The sequence below is a fragment of the Manihot esculenta genome, chromosome 11, assembly GCF_001659605.2.
Source record: "Manihot esculenta cultivar AM560-2 chromosome 11, M.esculenta_v8, whole genome shotgun sequence".
NCBI lineage: Eukaryota > Viridiplantae > Streptophyta > Magnoliopsida > Malpighiales > Euphorbiaceae > Manihot > Manihot esculenta.
The window spans coordinates 32,878,827-32,897,190 of NC_035171.2; the positions used below are offsets into that span (position 1 = coordinate 32,878,827).

At 35.9% G+C, this 18,364-nt stretch overlaps 2 protein-coding genes across 2 annotated transcripts; one reads left to right on the top strand and one right to left on the bottom strand.

Annotated features, from left to right (window-relative positions):
• The first annotated feature begins 93 nt into the window (after positions 1-93).
• LOC110626480 (small RNA-binding protein 11, chloroplastic) lies at positions 94-3,153 on the top strand. The gene is made up of 4 exons (XM_021772399.2): positions 94-1,143; positions 2,467-2,535; positions 2,629-2,735; positions 2,810-3,153. Exons 1-4 carry the CDS (start codon positions 1,023-1,025, stop codon positions 2,846-2,848), a joined length of 336 nt encoding a protein of 111 aa, XP_021628091.1. The 5' UTR covers positions 94-1,022; the 3' UTR covers positions 2,849-3,153.
• A 352-nt stretch (positions 3,154-3,505) lies between these two features.
• On the bottom strand, positions 3,506-17,624 carry LOC110626478 (nicalin-1). The gene is made up of 14 exons (XM_021772397.2): positions 17,129-17,624; positions 16,768-16,937; positions 15,089-15,192; positions 14,326-14,392; positions 7,928-8,020; positions 7,675-7,839; positions 7,428-7,568; positions 7,263-7,340; positions 6,004-6,116; positions 5,855-5,915; positions 5,348-5,515; positions 4,548-4,649; positions 3,920-4,009; positions 3,506-3,805 (listed from the first exon to the last, which is right to left on the bottom strand). Exons 1-14 carry the CDS (start codon positions 17,406-17,408, stop codon positions 3,743-3,745), a joined length of 1,695 nt encoding a protein of 564 aa, XP_021628089.1. The 5' UTR covers positions 17,409-17,624; the 3' UTR covers positions 3,506-3,742.
• Between the last annotated feature and the right edge of the window lie 740 nt (positions 17,625-18,364).

The following is an 18,364-nucleotide window of genomic DNA, read 5'->3' on the forward strand; positions in this document are numbered from 1 at the left end:
GTCTTGTAGGAATATTAACAGTGGGTGTCCTCCTGGGGAGCACCCCACTAAAATTATTCCACATTCACAATCTCTTTTTAGAAATATTATGCTGAATTGGCATAAAGGATTTATGTACAAAGAATACGATATGCACAGTAAAAGCTGAAGGTTAAAAAGTGGAGTTTGGAAGGGATTGAGTGATGCAATGTAGCAGCCACAAGTTGACCCTTAGCATCTCGAATTAAAGCACATCCTTGGGTTTCGGATCGATCAAACTGGCTATTGTTTATACTGACGATTATGTTTCTAAAGCTAGAGCAACATCTGGACTTTCAAGGCTTTGAAATGGAGAATATTAGAGCATGCCATGAAGTTCTTGCCTATATCTAAACCCCTGGAGAACCTTGCAGTTGCACTCTTCATCAAAGCTTCTAAATACACCGTCTTCCCATAAATTTAGCACTCCTTATAATCTTCACTCACGTGTGAGAAACGAATCCTTCGAGACATAACAGAACATCAATGCAGAGAGCCTATCCAAGTTATATATATGTAAAAATGAATAGCCTTGCACCTACTCAAATTAATCACAAGAACAAGCACATCAAAACACTCCCTGAGCAGCATAGCATTTCTATCAAAACACTCTCAGTTGCAGTGACATTCAACTTTTCTTTTCCTTTTTTAAATCTCTGGCCAAATCCAGAACCTCAAGTTAGGACTTGTGATGGTCTATTTCCTCTTGTCATCCAGAGCCTTAGCCAATCTAAACTCCGGAAGCTTTGCCACAAAGTTCAACTCTTTCTCCACTGCTACCAAGTAACGAGCAATATGCCTATGGCTTCATATCTGGGTGAACATAAACAAAGCCAAATCAGAGATGTAAACTATTCTTGTGGCCCAAAACCAAAATATGCCACAGGACCGGAGAGCGAGAGCAATTGGAGAACGACGTCGTTCTAAATTATATGATTTAATTGGTGGCACCCGATTGAAGCTCTTCCTCCTTTTACAGCACTCGCCACTCGGTTCCCCGTAGAATGATGGCTTTCAGAGGGATTTCCAAACGATTTCACCTTATTCTCTCTCCCTCAAACCCTAGTTATGCAGCATCTCAATTCTTCTTCTCCAGGGGATTCTCTTCCAAGCTCTTTGTCAAAGGTACCCTATGCTCTATCTCTCTCTGCGTATACTTGTATTTATATATTTATTATTCAATTTGAAAAAGAAAGGGATTGCTAAAAGTTTATAGAGAAGAGAGAATGGGTCCCTGAAATATACTTATGATCATTGGGATTAATATTAATAAGCATCCACGTTGTACTTTAGGATTAGCATAGCTTTATGAACGAACTCTGCTGCATTTGTCAATGGATAGAAGCCTTCCTTTTCCCTTATTTTTGGCGGAACATTATGGCCTTAGGAGAGAGTTGAAGCTTAGTGGAATAGAATTCGGTAGCTTATCCTTCAATGTTTAGAATGAGAAATCATTTGTGTCACATGCATTTCTTCACATCCTAAATTTGGTGATTAATTGAAGTTAAAAATTTTCTGATTTTAACAAGGATGATAGAAGAGAATCGAAAAGGAGGAAGATTGAAGTAGAGACGGCTTCTCTCTCTCCCTCTTCTTCTTCCTCTTATTTTTTTTTCCCTCTATATGTATATATTACAGATGGATTTCATGTGTATTTGAATGTGTAGGTGTTTTAGCAACTTAAAAATATGTTTACTCGGGGAGGTTAACCCACTAGATTTTATCTACTGTATTGTTGCAGCACTCTTTGATTCGTTCCCCTTAAACTGTTTCTAGACCAGCCTTAGTTGATGAACATTGCATCTATTGTTTTGTATAATGAGGTAGAAGAAAATAATACGGCAAAAAATGATTAGCGACTTCTTATGGGTTCGCCACAGCTCCTACTTGCTTTATGACCTATAGTAATGGATGGAATTAATCCTTGTCAAAGAATCTCAGGAGTAATCTATTTTGAAATCCTTCATCCTGTGTCCTAAATATTTTAGCTTACATATGATTGAGTCAGTTAAATATTAAATTTCATATGTTCTAAACTACCTTATTTAGCAGTATAATTGTTTAACTATTGTACCACAAACCAAAGTGTGTTCGTAATGGTTCAGCTGGAGCTTATTGCTTCGCTAGAAATGTTTGGTTGGGTTTATCTAGTGATATACATCAAAAGTTCACAAGGCAGCAAGAGAGCTGAGTCACACGGTAACATTTTGGCATATGCTGCATCTGTTAGCAATCGATTGAATGATTTTGTTAGCTAATGTAGGATTTTAAATTGAGCGTAAAGTCTGTATTTGAATTTGTTCTGGTTTGTTTAGCTCATATTAATGCATTTCTGCTCCAATTACTAACTAGGTAGAAGAACATCTTGTTTATGAATCTAAAAGCTATATCCTTTGCATATGCATTTATATGGTATTGCTGTTGGAAGAACTAATGGTTTTGTTGCAGGTATATCTTTCTCCAGTACAGAGAAGTCATTAGCTGAAGCATTTTCAAAATTTGGTCATATTGTTGAATGTATGGAGTCAGCCTGTTACTCTAACCTAAAACTCGTCCCTTTCTTGATTACATTTCAATATTTGCTCATATCTTGGCAATTTACTTTTCCAGCTAAAATAATAAGGGATAAAGCTAGCAACAGATCTAAAGGTTTTGGGTATGTGACCTTTGCTACTGAGGATGAAGCGAGAAAGGCCTTGATGGAGATGAATGGGAAGGTAAACTGCTTTACCTATAGTTATATCCTACGAATTATGAATTATAAATACCAAGAATAACACATTAGTTGCAGCTGGTAGATGGACGTCCTGTTTTCGTTGATAATGCTTAGCCAAGGAGCAGCGGGGGACCACCGAGGCAATAGCTGACCAATGAATTGATAATATTGCTCCTTTTCTATTAGGATTCATAACAAAGGCAGCGAAGTGGTCGAGCAACTGGGTGGTGAAAACCAGGCACTGGTCTTCTATCTCCTGTCTGTACACTGATTCTGCATAATGCTTCCTTATATTTGGTCACTCTAGCTGGAGGGAAAGGGAGAGGTGCATTAATGCTTGTGTTTTTGGCCAAATAATTCACTGTTGGCTAGTTTTTCAATGGCCTTTGTTCATATTAAAAACCATCATGCTTGTCCAATATTTTCGTCTGTCCTTTCATTTCAAGATGACTGATGATTCTAAAGAATAGGCCAGCACGAGACATGGCGAAGAATGGGATTATGGCATATGCAGACTGAAGCTAAATTCTTATGGTTGTAATTAGTATTTTTTTTTTTTTATCGAAGGTTGTAATTAGTAATTAGTGCCTTTTTTACATGATCAAACCACCGGCTTAAAACCGAAGCCCAGGGCTGCACTGACAATTGAATAATGGAACTTGCCCAACCCAAATGTATTCACTAGTTAACTAGTGTTGGAAATTAATCGTATCTTCAAATTCAACTATCAAGCCCTAACACTGAACCATCCCACTTCCCACATTGAAAATGTATCTTAACAAAATTTTTCTAGAAACTGTATTAAAAATTCTCACTTTGGCACAATAAACTATGGATACCTTCTGGACCAAAATTAAAATGATCCCTCGTGGTTCTCAACTAATCAACAATAAATACATTGCTAGTAATCCCCACAAAGTCCTCCAAGACAGGGATAAAACACTAAGCTACAAGAGATGATCTTCAATGAGACGGAACTCTTTGGTGCACAAATCAAAGGTTCAATAATCAAGCCGTTTTCACTTTACGAGAGGGAGGCCGTCGGAATAAGCTTATAAGATCATCAAGACCCTGTCAAATGATACAATTGACTTGGTTCAGCTCATGAAGCAGAAAAAGGAAATCATGTAAAATAATAAAAATAAGATCAGCATTTCGAGTTTGATGTTAAGGAAGAATAGTTACCCTAGTTGTGATGACGAGAAAACTAAAAAGAACTATCAAATATGATCCCAGCACCAGAAGCAACAGCAAATCAAATGTTACACTAGCAACCTGTAGTAACAAATTTCAACTGATTAACATTAAAGCAAATGGAGATACAATAAAGGGGAAATCTGTATCCAACTTGATCGCAAAAACTAGTGCAATCATGTATCAAGAAGAATAATTCTAATGCATGGGTCAGCATCCATATTGGTCCTCTTTAGTTGATATCAGCCTTTTTCCAATTGGGAGTGAATTTGGGTGGGTGAGGAAGAAGAAAACATTCACCACGTCCAGATGGAGAGAATTTCAAGGCACAAAATTGTTTAGATTGAGCAGCTTGAAAATTTTAACAGAAAGGTCTGGAAAAAGTCCTTTTCGTTCTTATCCTGTAATTTTCTCAACCACCATTTTATAGAAGGTTAGTATTGAGACTTCTTTATCAAAATAAAAAGAAAAATAAAAGAGAAAGGACTTTGTAATGAACACTATAACCAACAAGGACATGATGATTAAAAGAAAGTCAAATGGCAAAGGGGGGAAGAAATAGGAATGGCACATAGAAACACCATTTCATCCAAAGACATGATAGGGGAAACAGTAGAACCTGATATATGTTTAGGTTAGCTTTAGTTGAGTCATAGAATGTGAACATCCCATCAAGCGCTTCATGTTGTACATTTACTTCATGGGTATGATCTTCTAGTTCCTGCCAAAGAATTAATAAATTGACAGTCAAATTGAATGAGAAAAATTGTTCAAAATAACTTCCTTTCTGTTTCCAGTCATTCCTATATGGCTAGGACTTTTCTTCCTTCCAATTATTCAACATCAATATCAATATCCCCTGCCTAATACACCATCAAATCCTAAACATGGCAATTCATTGCTCAACCAATTTATTAAAATGTCAAATGGCATCAAATTTAATAAGTGATAGAATCCATAAGTTGGGAACACATGAACATACTCCTAACAAAGCTAGCAGCCCATCCCAGCAAATGGATAGAGATTAAACAACTCAGCATACACAGAAATCAATCTGGAAAAGCAAATACACTAATCCTATGGTATGCAGTAACCAACATTTTAGTCAAAACCTAACAAAAAACTCAGCATTAAAAAGAAAAGACAACTTCATAATTTGTTGTGCATTTGCAAACATAGTTGCTCTTTTCTTTTTCTTTTTTTCTTTTTTTTTTTTTTTGGGGTGGGGGTCGGGGGAAGGAAGGACGGACCTCACAGTGGAATTTCAATTCTAACAAAGCAGAGGAATGAACATCACATAATACTAAGCTCGGCACAATTTTCAGCTTAAGTGAACATCAGCATCATTTACCATATAAGAGAGAACAAAGAAGAAACCATGAGACCAGAAAATGTGCAAGAAAGTTCACAAACTATCACCTTCTTCAATGCCATCACAAATGGGTCATTCTTTGAAAGAAATGGTGCCACTCTAGGTGTTTGTGACAAAATGTCTAACCATGACTTTACATAATAAGGATTTACAGCCAAACTACTGTCATCTGCAAATACTTTTATGTTCTCTCCTTGATGACTGTAGATATGCCTCTGTACATAATCAGAAGGAGGATATGTTAGCAAACACAGAACTAAAAGTTGGACTCAGCTTTTATTTGATTTAGGCTTGGCCTACAAGTTGACAATAATAAACTTCTTACAAATCTGAAAATCCAGGAAAAAAGAACATGCAAGCTTATGATCATACAAAAATTTCCTAGGAATAACATCCTAAAATGGTAGTCCTAAAATCTAGAAAATCCTGCGTAATTACAATTGATCACACACATGAACACAAAATTGATGCTCATGCTCTAGCCACTGCTACTGGTAAAGTAAAGTAGAGATATAAGAATCAACACATAATCTATCCTAATGAATTAACCTTACCGCTATGCTCTCAGCAACTAGCTTGATACTTCTGATGACTGCTGTTTCATTGACAAAATATCTGTGCACAAAAACTTCACCTCAGAAAAACATGAAAATTAGAACAAGAATTTTAAAACTAAACAAAAGATACAAATTAAAGGCAAAACCTGTTATCTGATAGACCTCCAGTGCTTTCCAAAATATCAGGAGCCACAGAGAGCTCAGAAAGGGTGGCAGCAGTGATCCTCAGCCTTGAAAATTGTTCATGCTCCCAAGCTACCTACAGTAAGTTAACAGCTATATTACCAGGTCTAAATGAGGATACTAGTTGACAACATGTCAATATAAAGTAATATTCTAATAGAATAGAAAACTGAGTCCAAGTTGAAACAGGTATACAGCCTGCCATACCAAGTAAATCAACATTCTAATCAATTACAAGAAAACAGCAAACTTAGACCAAGTAGACTGACATCAGTAGACATGGTAACAAGATGAATGATGAATGCATCTGTTTCAAGAACAAAATAGCAGGCTGTTTAAGTTTAGCTCCATATTGACTTAGGCAATGGAGGATTTGAAGAAATGAGTTGTAATGACAAAAGGAAAATAAATACTGTCACATAATCAACTAACCATGTCCTCTTAATGAATTAAGTAACCTTACTATACATAACCATTTCTCTCAATCTGCAGTACTGTTTTCCAAAGTTCAATCGTCATAAAATGATAGTAACAGATATGCCCTTTTTTACAACATAGAATAAAGGAGAAATCAAAGTTGCTCCAGCTATAGAGGTAGCAAGCTCATGAATCACACAGTGAAGCATTGAGAGAGGGTGATGGAAGATAGATTACCATGGAACAGAACTATCTCAAGTAACCAGTTTAGCTTTATGCCTGGAAGATCAACTATGAAGACAACTTTTTAATAAGAGGGTTGGTAGAGGAATTCCTAGAGAAAAGAAATGATAGAGAGTAGAGACCCAAGAGATGTTTTATGCTGGATTTTGTAATGGAAAACAGCATCGATTCAGACATATTGAAGAACAAATGCACCCATAGGAAAGTGGTATCAGTGGCCGCTACAGAAAGATTGAAAGAATGAAAGAATGGAGATTGAGATGGTTTAAACATGAGCATCATAGACTGGTTCACTAGCAAATATTCCAGTACAAAAGAGAGGGGCAGCACTAGATGAGATTAGAGGAAGTAGTTAGGAAGAACATAGAGCCCTAGACCTTTAAACTGGTGGAATGAAGATTCAAGATCCATATAGTCAACCTCAACTAAGCCCAAACTAGTTTGGGATCAAGGCTTAGTTGAGCTGAGCATGACCTTTTTTTTAATATATCAAAAAAAAAAAAGAGGGGACTTGGGAGTTCAACCAAAATAGATCATAATTTTTCAAGCAAGATCTACTTACTCTAGGGTTCGAAATATTGATTTTCTTGTGTTTCAGACCAACTTCAAAGCCCAATTCATTTGCTACATTAGAAAGACCCTGCAGAAAGCTCCATGTCAAACCATAAAAATGGTAGTTCTACTATGTCAAATTGTTAAAAAGAAAAAAAAAATTCCATCAACTTACTTCAAAAATTTGTTTAATATAAGCATTTTCTGGAGGCTTGGACACATGAATCCACAATTCATTATCCCACGAGCCAATGCTATTTAAGCAAATAGCATAGTCGATGCTCTCACGTAAGCGCTGGTCAAAGCTGCGAAGCCACTGCAGGAGATGAAACAATAACATAAGTGAAATAGGAAAAAGAAAAAGTAGACAAGGCATTTACATTCATAGGAAAGGTAACAAAGAAACAATGGATAGCAAGCACCTTTTGAGTTCCATTGTAGTTGTATGGTCCACCTGATGTGAACCCAAACAGTAAATTATACCTTCCTCTTGTCTTTGGATTCGAATAAAGAAGAGAAAACAACCTAGCTATTTCAAGAAGAGCCACAATGCCACTTCCATTGCTATCAGTTCCAACTGATAATGCCTACACAAGTAACTATCTTTACGTCATCAAACAACATATACAACACACACAAGTAGATCTACTTGATTAAACTATATAAGATACATACAGGAGCAGTCCCAAATGTATCATATGATGCAACAATAGCAATGGTTGGAAGTTGATTTGGATCTCCATCTGCTTTCAAGCCAGGTAACCATCCCTGTGACAGTTAAAATGATTGTTCGGTCCAGAATCAAGCGATGTTAGCACAATCAATAACCTTTGTAACTTCAATGTAACTGTCCATATTAGACACAAAATGAAAAAGGAAACAGTAGCTAGCTAATCTATCTATTAAAAAACAAGCATCATTAAAATGATGACTAAGCTTAGGATCCTCAGCAAGACTGTTCATAGTATGTAGCAATGCAAACAGAAGCCAACTTCTTTATACAAGGAAGTCTATAGTAACTGATATTTATTACTACAGGAATGTCCAGATTTCAGTAATTTTAATTTGCTTAAAAAAATAAAAGACAAGGTACACTATTTCTTTAATCAAATAATACAAGTAATGTTTTCAACAAAGGAAGGTTTTAGAATTGCTTATGCCTAATTCATGAATAATTCAAGTGTAGAGTGGTCTAAAACTTGGGTTCAGACAAAGCCAATAGGATCTTGCCACATAAGCACAACTTATGCTTAATCATGCCTAATGATGCAATAAACCATAAATTTGATAATCTACTCTATCACTTTTAGTCTATGCAGATTGGGAGACCAACTGACCCAGTATACCTACGTATTTCTTCTAAATCATAGAACTATATAATTGCGGCAGAAAAGCATGCAACTTGAATATTAGTAGGAGAGTAAGAGGAAGGAAGACCAAAAATGATGTTGAATGAAGTGGTAAAGATGATTATGTATCAAACAAATATTAGAAAGTTTGGCCTTAAACAAAGACAATACTAATCAGAGAAAGGCATCCTTGTAGCCAACACCAACTAGCTAGATAGTTGGGATTGTCTCTGTTGACTTATTTACTGATTCTAGCTGATTCTAGAGATATGATTTGATTTAATTAGAATCCTTAATTATCTCTGTAATTATCATTTGATTATTTGCTTCCTGTTTAGATATAATTCTTTGTATATAAATAGTCATGTAGACCAATTGTAAAGATTGAGAGTGAAATATAAGAATATTCAAAATTTTTCCAAAATTCTTCATGGTATCAGAGCCTTTTCCTGGGTTTAGGGCTCAAATTCAATTTTTCCTCTTTAGGGTTTCAAAACCCTAGATCTACCTTTTTGGTACTAACCCATCTAGGAGCCTTTTCTCCTCTCACCGCCAGCACCAGGAGAATCGCCGAACTGTTGCTGGCCGATTGCCCAGCTCTGACGCCGGAAAAATCTGCGTGTGAGGCTCACGCGCCTCCCTTTCCCAATGCATGACCCATCGCTTCCCGACGCATGACCCATCGCCTGACGCTGCTTTGCCGCTCCGATCACTCCGGTGATGATTCCGACCATCTTTCCGGCCTTCTCGTGCTGCTACCCGGTCTTTTGGTGAATCGATTAGGCTCTCTTGTGTATACAACCTTGGATACCTCCTATCCTGTCACAGTTTATAAACCTTTACCATTGCAGAAGGTAAAAGGGTGTCGATGGCAGAAGGTAAAAGAGCCTCGATTCCTAACTCTGATTACTCATCCTTCAGTGCCACGTCTGACTTTGTAAAGTCAAGTAATGCTCCTTCTCTTAATAATATTCCATGGATTATCGATTCTGGTGCGAATAGACACATGACAGGTTCTTCTAAAGGCTTTCTCAATTATTTTCCTTTCCTAACCAAAGATAGTGTCAAAATTACTGATGGCTCTTTTACTCCCATATCTGGAACAACTTCTGTTATTTACATATCCAATATTAAACTATCATCTGTCCTCCATGTTACCCACTTTCCAGTCAACCTTTTATCTATCAGTGCTATCACTAATGCCCTTAACTGTAAAATTGAATTCTTTCCTGATCATTGCGTTATTCAGGATCTTCGCACAGGGAAGAGGATTGGCAATGGTAGGCTGCATGATGGCTTATATATGCTGGAAGGTGATCCAAGTTCTTCGATATCTCAAACCTGTTTTGGAGAAAATAAGGATGTCAATTAGGCAATAATACAGTGGCACAGACGGTTAAGGCATCCATCTTTTTTTGCCTTAGAAAAACTTTATTCTAATTTGTTTGCTAGAACTCAATTTGATTCTCTATTTTGTGATGTTTGTGAGTATGCTAAACACACTAGAACATCATATCCTTTGAGTCATAATGAAAGTCAAATTCCTTTCGCGACTATTCATTCTGATGTTTGGGGGCCTACTCAAACTGTCTCCTTATCTGGTAATCGATGGTTTGTCACCTTTATTGATTGTTGCACTCGAATGACTTGGGTCTATTTGATTAAAGCTAAAAATGATGTCTTTTCTTGTTTTCAATCCTTTCATAAGATGGTTTGTACTCAATTTGATACTAAGGTGAAAATTTTGAGAACTGACAATGGAAGAGAACACATGGATAGTAGTTTTTCTGCTTATTTGGAGATTAATGGGATAGTACACCAGACTAGTTGTCCTTATACTAGTGCTCAAAATGGCGTTGCTGAGAGGAAAAATAGGCATCTATTGGAGGTAGCTCGATCTCTTATGTTCACTATGAATCTACCCAAAGCATATTGGGGAGATGCAATCCTTGCATCTGTTTATCTTATCAATAGAATGCCTCTCAAGACCCTTGACTTTATGAGTCCTTTGGCGGTTCTACAATGTAAGAATTCATATGTTGTTCCACCAAAAGTATTTGGGTGTGTTTGCTTTGTCCATACTAGGACGGCAGGGAAATTGGATCCCAAAGCCCTTAAATGTGTGTTTGTTGGTTGGGTATTCTCCGACACAGAGAAGATACAAGTGTTATCACCCTTCCTCTAGGAAATACTTAGTCAGTATGGATGTTACCTTCTGAGAAACTGAACCCTACTTCAGTACTACCCATTCACCTCTTCAGGGAGAGAATAATGAGCAAGAAGAGGTGACCCGAATTCTGTGATTCTAAATGATATGGTCCAACTAGAGAGTTTGAATTCTAGTAGACAGGGGGAGATGTCCAATCAGGAAGAGAGAATTGGTCGTTTGGACAAGCCAGATTTGAGAAGGTATTCGAGGAGAGACAAGGCAGAAGAACCCATTATGCAGTCTACTCAGAGTCAAGAATCTTCTTTTGATGAGTTACCCAATCAAGAATCTTCTTCTGGTGAGTTACCCACAACTCTTGAATGCTCCAATGACTTAGATAAACCTATTGCACAAAGAAAAGGGGTCAGATCTTGTACTAAACACCCTATTTCTAACTTTATTTCTTATGAATCCTTGTCTCCTTCCTATAGAGCCTTTGCCTTGTCTATTTCCTCTGTCTATTCCACAGGATTTGAAGAAGCTCTGCAGATCCTAAATGGAAGGAAGCAATGATTGAAGAGATGAAAGCATTGGCTAAAAATGAGACCTGGGAGCTTGTCACTCTCCCACCTAGAAAGAAACTCGTTGATTGTAAATAGGTGTTCACAGTGAAACACAAAGCTGATGGCACAATTGAACGATTTAAGGCCAGATTGGTTGCTAAAGGATTCACCCAAACTTATGGAGTGGATTACCAAGAGACATTTGCCCTAGTTGCAAAAATGAACTCAATCAGAGTTTTGTTATCTTGCGCAGCCAATTTGGATTGGGACTTGCAATAGTTTGATGAGAACAATGCTTTCCTTTATGGAGATTTAGAGGAAGAACTGTTCATGGAAATTCCTCCTGGGTTCGCTGATGAGAAGACACAAGGAAAGGTGTGCAGGTTAAAAAAGACTTTGTATGGGCTAAAACAATCTCCCAAAGCTTGGTTTGACAGATTTAGCAGAGCCATGTTGTCCTTTGGTTACCAACAAAGCAATGCTGATCACACTCTGTTTATCAAACATTACATGAGTAAGATCACCCTTCTTACTATGTATGTTGATGATATAGTGGTGACAAGTGATAACAAAGAGGAAATGGCTCAACTAAAAAGGTTGCTGACTCAGGAATTTGAAATCAAAGATCTAGAAAAACTGCAATATTTCCTAGGTATCGAGGTGGCTAGATCAGAAAAAGTACATTCTGGATCTTTTCGAAGAAACTGGTATGATGGAGTATAAACCAGCAAAATCTCCAATTGAAAGTAATCACAAGCTGGAAGCAGGAACTGGTGAGTCCGTGGATATTGGAAGATACCAGAGATTGGTAGGAACGTTGATTTATCTCTTACACACTCGACCGTTGTTAGCTTAGTCAGCTAATTCATGCATGACCCTCGCGAGACTCATATGCAAGCTGTACTTCGCATCTTGAGATACTTAAAGTCTGCGCTAGGGAAATGGCTTCTTTACTCCAAATATGGTCACCTCCGAGTTGAAGCTTTTACAGATGCAGATTGGGCAGGATCTCTCGATGACAGGAGATCCACATCTGGTTACTGCACAGTTGTGGAAGGGAACCTTGTTACCTGGAGGAGCAAAAAACAAAGTGTTGTCGCTCGATCAAGTGCTGAAGTAGAATACAGAGCAATGGCCTAAGGTGTGTGTTAACTCTTATAGTTGCAGAAGTTATTGAGGGAGTTGAGGTTGCCCGAGAGAGACAAGATAACTTTGTATTGTGACAATAAAGCTGCTATAAGTATAGCACAAAATCCAGTCCAACATGACCGGACGAAACACATTGAAATTGTTCGGCACTTCATTAAAGAAAAATTAACAGACGGTGTCTTGAACCTAATTCATATGACTTCTACTGGGCAACTTGCGGATGTGTTTACTAAAGGGCTCAACAACAAAATCTACCATAATCTGATTTGCAAGTTGGGCATGTGCAACATCTTTGCACCAACTTAAGGGGGAGTGTTGACTTATTTACTGATCCTAGCTGATTCTAGGGATATGATTTGATTTGATTAGAATCCTTAATTATCTCTTTAATTATCATTTGATAATTTGCTTCCTGTTTAGATATAATTCTTTGTATATAAATAGTCATGTAGACCAATTGTAAAATTGAGAGTGAAATATAAGAATATTCAAAATTTTTCCAAAATTCTTCAGTCTCAATTAAACTGAGTTGAGCTTTTTTAGGTAGAATCTAACACAGTTATTAAAGGCACAAAGGGAAGGGGTCTTGATGCCTAGAATAAGACAACTAGAGAACTACTCATTGTCGGAATATGGCTTGTAGAAATAAACCATACATCTGCAGTGTAGAAGAAAATAAACGGGTATACGAGTGTTGGCAAAACAAACCAAACCAAACCAAAATGGTTTAGTCCATTTTGGTGATTGGGAAGACTAGTTCAACGTGCAGCCCTGTTAGTTTGATGATCCACACTCCTAGGCCCGTGATTCTTAACACTCATATTAATAAATAAAACATTTAGAATTTCAAAACCAAAGGTATTTAAATCCAAAAAAATTAAAACTAAAAATATTAAGATGTCTTAAAGCAAAATCCTAAATTCTGCTAAATAGCATAATCCCTGAATAACGAAGACAACTACTTATCATCAAGAGTAACAAAATCCTTTATCATAACAGAAAAAACACATTGTCCACTATCAATCTAACCTCTTTTTTTAATCTTAAATGTTAATGCTTAAAGTCAAAATCAATTAGTTAACATCACTTCATACAAGCTACATTAATGTGCCAGCAGATTCCCCCATAAAAATTAAGCAAAAAAAGATTAAAGGAAAGGAAGAGAGAAAAAAAGAAACAAACATATTGAGAAGAGAGATAAGATCCAAGAGACATAGAAAATGAGGGGAAAAAGGCAAGGAAAGAAAGAAAAAAGCGTGATAGTTGCAGAAATTCAATAGGGAAATCAGTTCATGAGATCTAGATCTCCATAATTAGCCAATTACATTCCAAAATTATAGGAATTTCAATCTCACATTCACAAACATAATTTTACAATTTCATTGTAATAAGTTGTAATCTTGTACACATTCCTGACGTGTATAATCTCTGTGCATAGGCAACTTTGAAAATAATGCAGAGAGAAAATTACTGATTTCTCTTTAAAATTCTGTGATACGCTGCAGAGGCATGAACCTAATTGAGTTGACCTGCTTGATTTATGTAATCACGACTACATAACCTTAACTTGATTATTTAACTTGATTTAAGTACAATCACTAGAACACCCCATATTTTCATTTCAAAATACTGTGAAAATAGAAGTTCAAGGAATAAGATGGACAATATTTCTCAGTGCAGTGACCCTTGACATAAAGGAGGTGAATAAGGTCCTCAAATTGGTTCTCTTCCCTCATCAAATACAAATAAAAAGATCTTAGAATCCTGTTGTCAGATTATTCAAAGACCACAATAATAAATGTTCCAAAAATCCATTTTATATAAATTATTCATTCCCTGAGGAAAAAAATAGTTCAAATGGACCTGAATGTTTGTGATGATGGGAGATGCAATTCTCTTAGGTTCTGGTGCGGAGACAACAAGCTTGTATCTGCAAGATTTACAAGAGAAGATATCATTCAAACACTTAACAGCAATATAAAAATGTCAAAGATTTATCAAACCGAACAGAACAAAGCATTAATTCACGTTTGGACACACATGCACACAAATAGTACAATTTTTACAGCCTTGGGCATGGCAAACTATGAGTTTATATCCATACAAATAGTGTTTGAATTCAAAGGAGGCAAAAGTATTTAATTTCTACATTGATAATCATATCAACGGACAAATCAGAAGCAAGTAATAAAATTTCAGCTCCAAGAAAAAGGTAGAGACAAAGCAAGATAAGGTAAAAGGATGCAAGACCTCAATGCTCTTAGATTTTCAGATATATAATTACATCCACTTATCTTTTTTTTTGGGGGGTTTCATTTTCATATGTTCTTTATCACTTGCCATTTTCTTCTGTTTCTTTTCTATATGTGCTTGATTAATCCTCTTCTAGAAAAGAAACTGTGGGGGGAGATTAGAGGGAGCTAGTTCCACTCAAATACTCACAACCAGATCAACAAAGTATAACATATAGAGATTAAAATTTGCAAATGTGCTTGTATGATGTGCAAGAACAGATACATGCAGTACATAACAAGTATCCACCTCATTTATCTTTACAACCTGTTGTGTATAATGAATTGCAGAAAACTAACTGGGAATGCATCTTAGTAATAAGGTTTCAACTGACCCGCCAGTAGTTGCAGTAGCTGGTTGACCAGTTGCATCATTCCTCTTGATGTCAGACAACACAGCATCAATGTCATCATTCTCAAAAGCAAAATACACAGGATACTGTAACCAAAAAAAAAGATAATAATAGATATACAAACATGATCAAATGGGGTGAAAAGAAAAAAAAATAGAAGTGATTTTCAAAGATAAAGAGCATAGATGTATACTTTTACAACCACCTGGGTTCCAAATACAAACAACCTCCCAGTAGACATGGATAAGAGACTAGAGAAGTTGCGAATTAAGAATTTAATAAAGTTTAATATTCTACAATTGAAAGTAAAATAACCATATGAATGCTAGCCTTAAACAAGAGCATCAGAGGAGTCCCATCAATCCTATAATTCTGCAATAAGATGCACAATTTTTTTTTTCTTGGAATAGAAGATTGGAGATTATAGTGCGACTGCCAGAAACAACAGGAAAGAGTTTGTGGTGACTCTTTTCAGGGTCATGGTATCAATTTATACTGAATTAATTCTAAGGACAAATAATTTAGGGCAAGGGACATTCAAAATCCTCAGCACATGTTCATGCTTGTGTGCACATACAGAGGAAGAAAGAGTCTACTTAAACACTCTCGTCACTAGGGCCTGGGTGAAGAACAAGCAAATTAAAGCAACAACAACATGGAATGTGACTTGAGAGGGTGAAAACAAAACCTTTAATGAGAAGCAGATGAATAAGATTGGCCTGCATTTCTAGACCAACCCTATCTATCATGTCTACCTTAAGTTTTTCATGAGATTTGCCCAGCTCTCTATTTTCATCTTATTAGTGGGCCATCCAGATTCCAGAGTTAGGTCCCAGTCCTACACTTAATAGTTCTAATAGCATTTGTTACAAATTGATAGCGCATCTCAAAAGCGAATATCTCCAGTCACTCAACATGTATCAAAAGTTTCTTCTTCAGCATATGCCTCGATTAATCAACTGATACTTATTCATTATTTCTTTTTCATAAAGCTTATTATCATACTTATGTGAGCAAATACAATCAGGGAATTGCAATCTATATACATAATAGTTACTGAACAACTTTTTCACCACACACTTCAGAAAGAGCCAGGATCACAATAATAGTACACAAGAACACATACAACCATCCAAGTAACAAACAAGAAACTTATATCACAGGAACTACAAGAGGAAAGTTGATGCTAGGAACCTCTGCAATTTGATAAGTGGTTGTCATTCCGTGAAAAAGGGAATTGGGTGGTCAGAATTTGGATTAAAGGAGATAAGTAAAATACAAATGATCTATTATTTTTGTCAGAGATCAGATCAGATATGCAGTTTAAGAGAAGAAATTGCTGATAAGTTTCAGCATTAGACCAGAGATATTGAATGCGAGGAAAAGAAAAGCAAGAAAGATGGTCAGAAGAATTTATTTTTTAGCTCATATAGATCAACTATGGAAAATTTGAGCGCCAACTTTGTTCAGTGTTACGGGAGCACTGAGCATATGCTTACAAAAGTCAGGACCAAGACTTTGCAGAGTTAATTATAGTCTACCTCATGCTGATAAGTAGCATAAACAATCAGCTACATATCAAAAACTTGGAAAATATAAAATTAGACAAGTCAGTCACTACGGCGCAGGAAAGGGGAATGGTGAGACAGAGAAAGACTCACAGGTATGTTGGCATGTACAAGTAATTTTTCAAGCTCTGCCAAGACAGTCTTCATCAGCCCTTTATCATGCACCTCATCCTCACTCCTCGAGGCAGCTTTATCTTTAAAATCGAATATTTGAGGAAGCAAAAACAACAATCCTCCCAGAGGCTTTCTTTGAGTAATATATTCTGTCATTTGGCAACCAACAAAAAAGACAATATCAATGATATTAGTAGAGCTGATTCAACCAATACAAGAACGCAAGTAGTACACTTTCATCACATATGGAAAGAGAGAAATAAATAAATAAAACGAGCAAATAAACTAGAAGGCTACTGGTAAGAATTGTCAAATGGCAACTAATGAAAAAAGAAAGTACCTTTAACAAAAGTAATGTTGAGTTCGCGAATAGGGATGATGACGATAGTACGCGAAAGATCGGCACCGGGAGTGAAATGTAAAGAACCGGCGTGATGGTTGAGGGTAGCGAGGCGAGATCCGAAGGGGACGCCGGAGATGTCATACTGAATGAGACGGTAGACGTCGACGACGGTGGCAGCGTCGCAGAGCTCGACGCAAGCGACTAGAATGAAGACAAGGGCGATCATAGAATACATGGAGTCCAGCATCTGTGGCTGGCGCGGTTTGAAGGGAGACATGATTGAGGAAAGGAATGGATTTGGAGGGGAGGGATGAGATGAATCTAGGGTTATAACAACTAATTTAATATGGAGAAAGGTCTGATTTTTGTGAATATAGAAATAGATTACTATAGTGAGCTTCAGAGTTTGCAGGCTCTTTACAGTCAAACACTTCTTACTGCCATTGTTTACTGAGCAGGTTGATTCCTCTGCTCTCCCCTCCTCTCCTCTGCTTGCTATCTCAATTAACTTTTATACCAGAAAAGAAAATTTTATATAAATATTTTTTTAATTAAATAATTTAGTTTTTTTTATAAATAGAACTCAGATATTCGAACTTAAATTTATAAAAAAGTTTAAATGGTTCAACCAAGAGAAATTATTTACAAATTAAATCAGAATTTTATAAAGAATAATGAAGCTGAATGTGTAAAAGTAAATTAATTTATAAGCATAAGTCAGTTCCAAATTGACGAGTTTAAAATTACTTCTCCAAATACATTATTCTAAATAATTAAAATAATATTTAAAAATAATAATAATTTACACCATCCAACACAACAAATAGGAATAGCGACCGATGAATATTTTTTAATATTGAATTGAATCAAATTTTAATAGAATTCACTTAATTAGTTATAATCAAATTTAAAATAAATTTAAATTTAAAAAATAATATCATAGCTAGTTAAAATAAAATTGGAGTTATATGCATAGAATATTCACTGTTAAAATCTATTTATATAAATAATTAATTTAATATAAAAAATATATTTTATAATAATATTTATAAATTTATACATATATTTTTATTTAAAAATTAAAATGTAAATATTTTTTAAAAATATTAAATTTTTTAAATAAAAATTATTAATAAAAAAATTTTTATATAAATTATTAATTAAAATGTATAAGAATTCGAATTTTATTCAAATAATAATAATCGAATTTGATATGGATTTAAATAGTTTAGA

What these genes read in the sequence shown, in the direction of transcription:
- LOC110626480 (XM_021772399.2), top strand. Translation starts at nt 1,023, where the DNA reads ATGATGGCTTTCAGAGGGATTTCCAAACGATTTCACCTTATTCTCTCT. An exon ending in TTCCAAGCTCTTTGTCAAAG is followed by an intron (nt 1,144 to 2,466) that starts GTACCCTATGCT and finishes GTTTTGTTGCAG; the next exon opens with GTATATCTTTCTCCAGTACA. An exon ending in TGATGGAGATGAATGGGAAG is followed by an intron (nt 2,736 to 2,809) that starts GTAAACTGCTTT and finishes CATTAGTTGCAG; the next exon opens with CTGGTAGATGGACGTCCTGT.
- LOC110626478 (XM_021772397.2), bottom strand. Translation starts at nt 17,408, where the DNA reads ATGTCTCCCTTCAAACCGCGCCAGCCACAGATGCTGGACTCCATGTAT. An exon ending in ACTACAATGGAACTCAAAAG is followed by an intron (nt 7,569 to 7,674) that starts GTGCTTGCTATC and finishes CATCTCCTGCAG; the next exon opens with TGGCTTCGCAGCTTTGACCA. An exon ending in ATATTAAACAAATTTTTGAA is followed by an intron (nt 7,341 to 7,427) that starts GTAAGTTGATGG and finishes AGCTTTCTGCAG; the next exon opens with GGTCTTTCTAATGTAGCAAA.